We start from the raw sequence: 2,211 nt of genomic DNA, 5'->3' as shown, positions 1-2,211 counted from the left end.
TTAATGTTCAATATTGATCATCTCGATATCCTCGTCCTCATTTATTATCTTGTGGGGCAAGGTATAAATGAGTTTATTCCAGAAATTGGTATCATTCCTTATCAAATAGGTATTCAGTTTCAAGTAGCTGTTTAATTCGCCATCGAGTTCATCAAAGTTCTCCACGCCCGGATAGATAATGACAATGAGTCGCTTGTACAGATCCTTGGAGGTGGCATGAAGGGCCAAACGAAATTCCAGGCGACCCCAGACGGACTTCAGGAAATTCTTTGTCATTAAAATGACAATGCACTTGGAATTCTCGACAGAGTGACAAATGCAGTCTGGAATTGGTTCACCAGCGAGCCAATCTCTTTCGTAGAAGCAGAGACGAAGTCGGTTGCGTCCATGTTCCAATCTTTCCACGTACTCACTTACCAAATGAGAATCCTTGTGGCAGTAGGCCAAAAAGCAGTCGTACTTCGTCTCTGTGCCCTTCTCCAGACGAGTGGTCAGTTTCAGAAACAATCTCTTCTCGTATAGCCACATCACAATGGATTTCCAAAAGCATTGCAGGAAACTCAACAGACAGCTCAGCATTATGAACGATGTGAAGTAGATGACATAACGCGGAATTTTTTCAGGGCATAGATCTATCTCCTCCAAGGAAACAAATAATCTGGAATCGTGGCATTCTGTCTTACACAGGTCCTTGATATTCTCTGCCAGGTTCTTGGTGAATCGAAAGAAACGTATTTCTTTACAATGACAAATCCAATTGTTGCCCGATATGAAGATAGTCAAACTGGACATATTCGATTTTTGTGTTAGAAACTCTCTTACACTTTCATTCAGTATCGTAAGAGAATTGTTTCGAATGTCGAGAAATTGAATATTTTTTGGAAGAACCTCTATTTTTGTAAGATTATTGTACCTCAGGTGAAGTTCTTTCAGTTGATTAAGGCCTATGATTTTGGTGGAGTTGTCCAAAGTCTGTAGGTTGTTATTTTCGAACAGAAGGGTCGCATTCTCAGTTATGGGTAGCTCAGCTGGCATCTCGGGTAATCCCAGATTACTGCAGTTGATAATGAATCTCTGACTCTCATCTTCCTTACAACAGATGCACAGTTCTGGGCAGTATTCCTGTCCACTGCATCGCCTTAAAGCAGCTTGGTATTCTGTAAAATTTACTTTTTTCAGATGGGCAAGAAATTGGATGAACTTACAACTGCATTGCCAGGGGTTTTCCGACAATTGAACTTTGCTTAGTTTTGATATGAACTGTGTCACATCATCATCAAGTCCTGTAAAGTTGTTTTGCCGAATATCCAGGACTCGGAGATTGGATGGGAGTTGGTCCAGATGAATGTGGGTGAGACTGTTGTGCTTTAAGTGCAATTCTCTCAGAGTGGAGTTTCTTAGGGAGGAGGTTGAAAGAGTTTCGATGAGGTTATTGTCCAGTAGAAGTGATGGTTCTCCGAGTATTTTATTCGGCAAAGTGGGAAATGTTTCCAAAGCTTTACTCGTGCAATTGATTATAAATTGATCTTCATATCCATTGACACAGCAGGTGCAGGACTCTGGACAAGGTCCTTTAATATGGTGAAAATTAACACGACTGTTAATTTCATGATACATATAATCATCATAATCCTCCTCTTTTTCCTTCAATTTGAGGTAATTCAAAAGACTTGTATTGTTGCAGTTGCATTTCCAATATATTCCTGATTGTTCCACAGAAATGTTATCCTTTCGCTCCAATAAAAATGAGGCTACATTTGGATCCAAGGACGTTATGTTATTATTTCGGATGTCCAGATATTCTAGATTCTTGGGCAATTGATTAATCTGTATGTTAGTTAGATTATTATTAGCTAGATGAAGTCTCCGTAGATTATTATAGTCCTGTGTCGAAGTATTAGGTAATTGCGTGAGATCATTGCTTTCAAAATATAGATATGTCTCTCCCATCGTTGGAATAGGTAATTCTGGAATCTTTTGTAGTCCTTGTTGATTGCAGCTTATTATAAATTCCCTGCGGTTGGCCAACCCACAAATACATGAGCTTGGACAACGTATGCCATTTACACCGAGATTAAAGTTACATGATTCGTCACTCGTCGAACAAATAATAGCTGTTGTATTTGTTTTGTTCATCTCTTGTGAATAATAGGATTTATCTTCAAGATTTACATAGATAATTTTAAGATTTCTATAATTTGCAACATATCC

The 2,211-nt window shown here is 38.8% G+C and overlaps 1 protein-coding gene across 1 annotated transcript; it reads right to left on the bottom strand.

Annotated features, from left to right (window-relative positions):
* LOC6642539 (protein toll) lies at positions 1-1,950 on the bottom strand. The gene has a single exon (XM_002065095.1). It carries the CDS (start codon positions 1,948-1,950, stop codon positions 1-3), a length of 1,950 nt encoding a protein of 649 aa, XP_002065131.1.
* Positions 1,951-2,211: the final 261 nt, after the last annotated feature.

Source organism: Drosophila willistoni (genome assembly GCF_018902025.1).
Source record: "Drosophila willistoni isolate 14030-0811.24 chromosome 2R unlocalized genomic scaffold, UCI_dwil_1.1 Seg167, whole genome shotgun sequence".
Lineage (NCBI taxonomy): Eukaryota > Metazoa > Arthropoda > Insecta > Diptera > Drosophilidae > Drosophila > Drosophila willistoni.
This window is presented reverse-complemented; position numbering and strand designations above follow the sequence as displayed.

What these genes read in the sequence shown, in the direction of transcription:
- LOC6642539 (XM_002065095.1), bottom strand. Translation starts at nt 1,950, where the DNA reads ATGGGAGAGACATATCTATATTTTGAAAGCAATGATCTCACGCAATTA.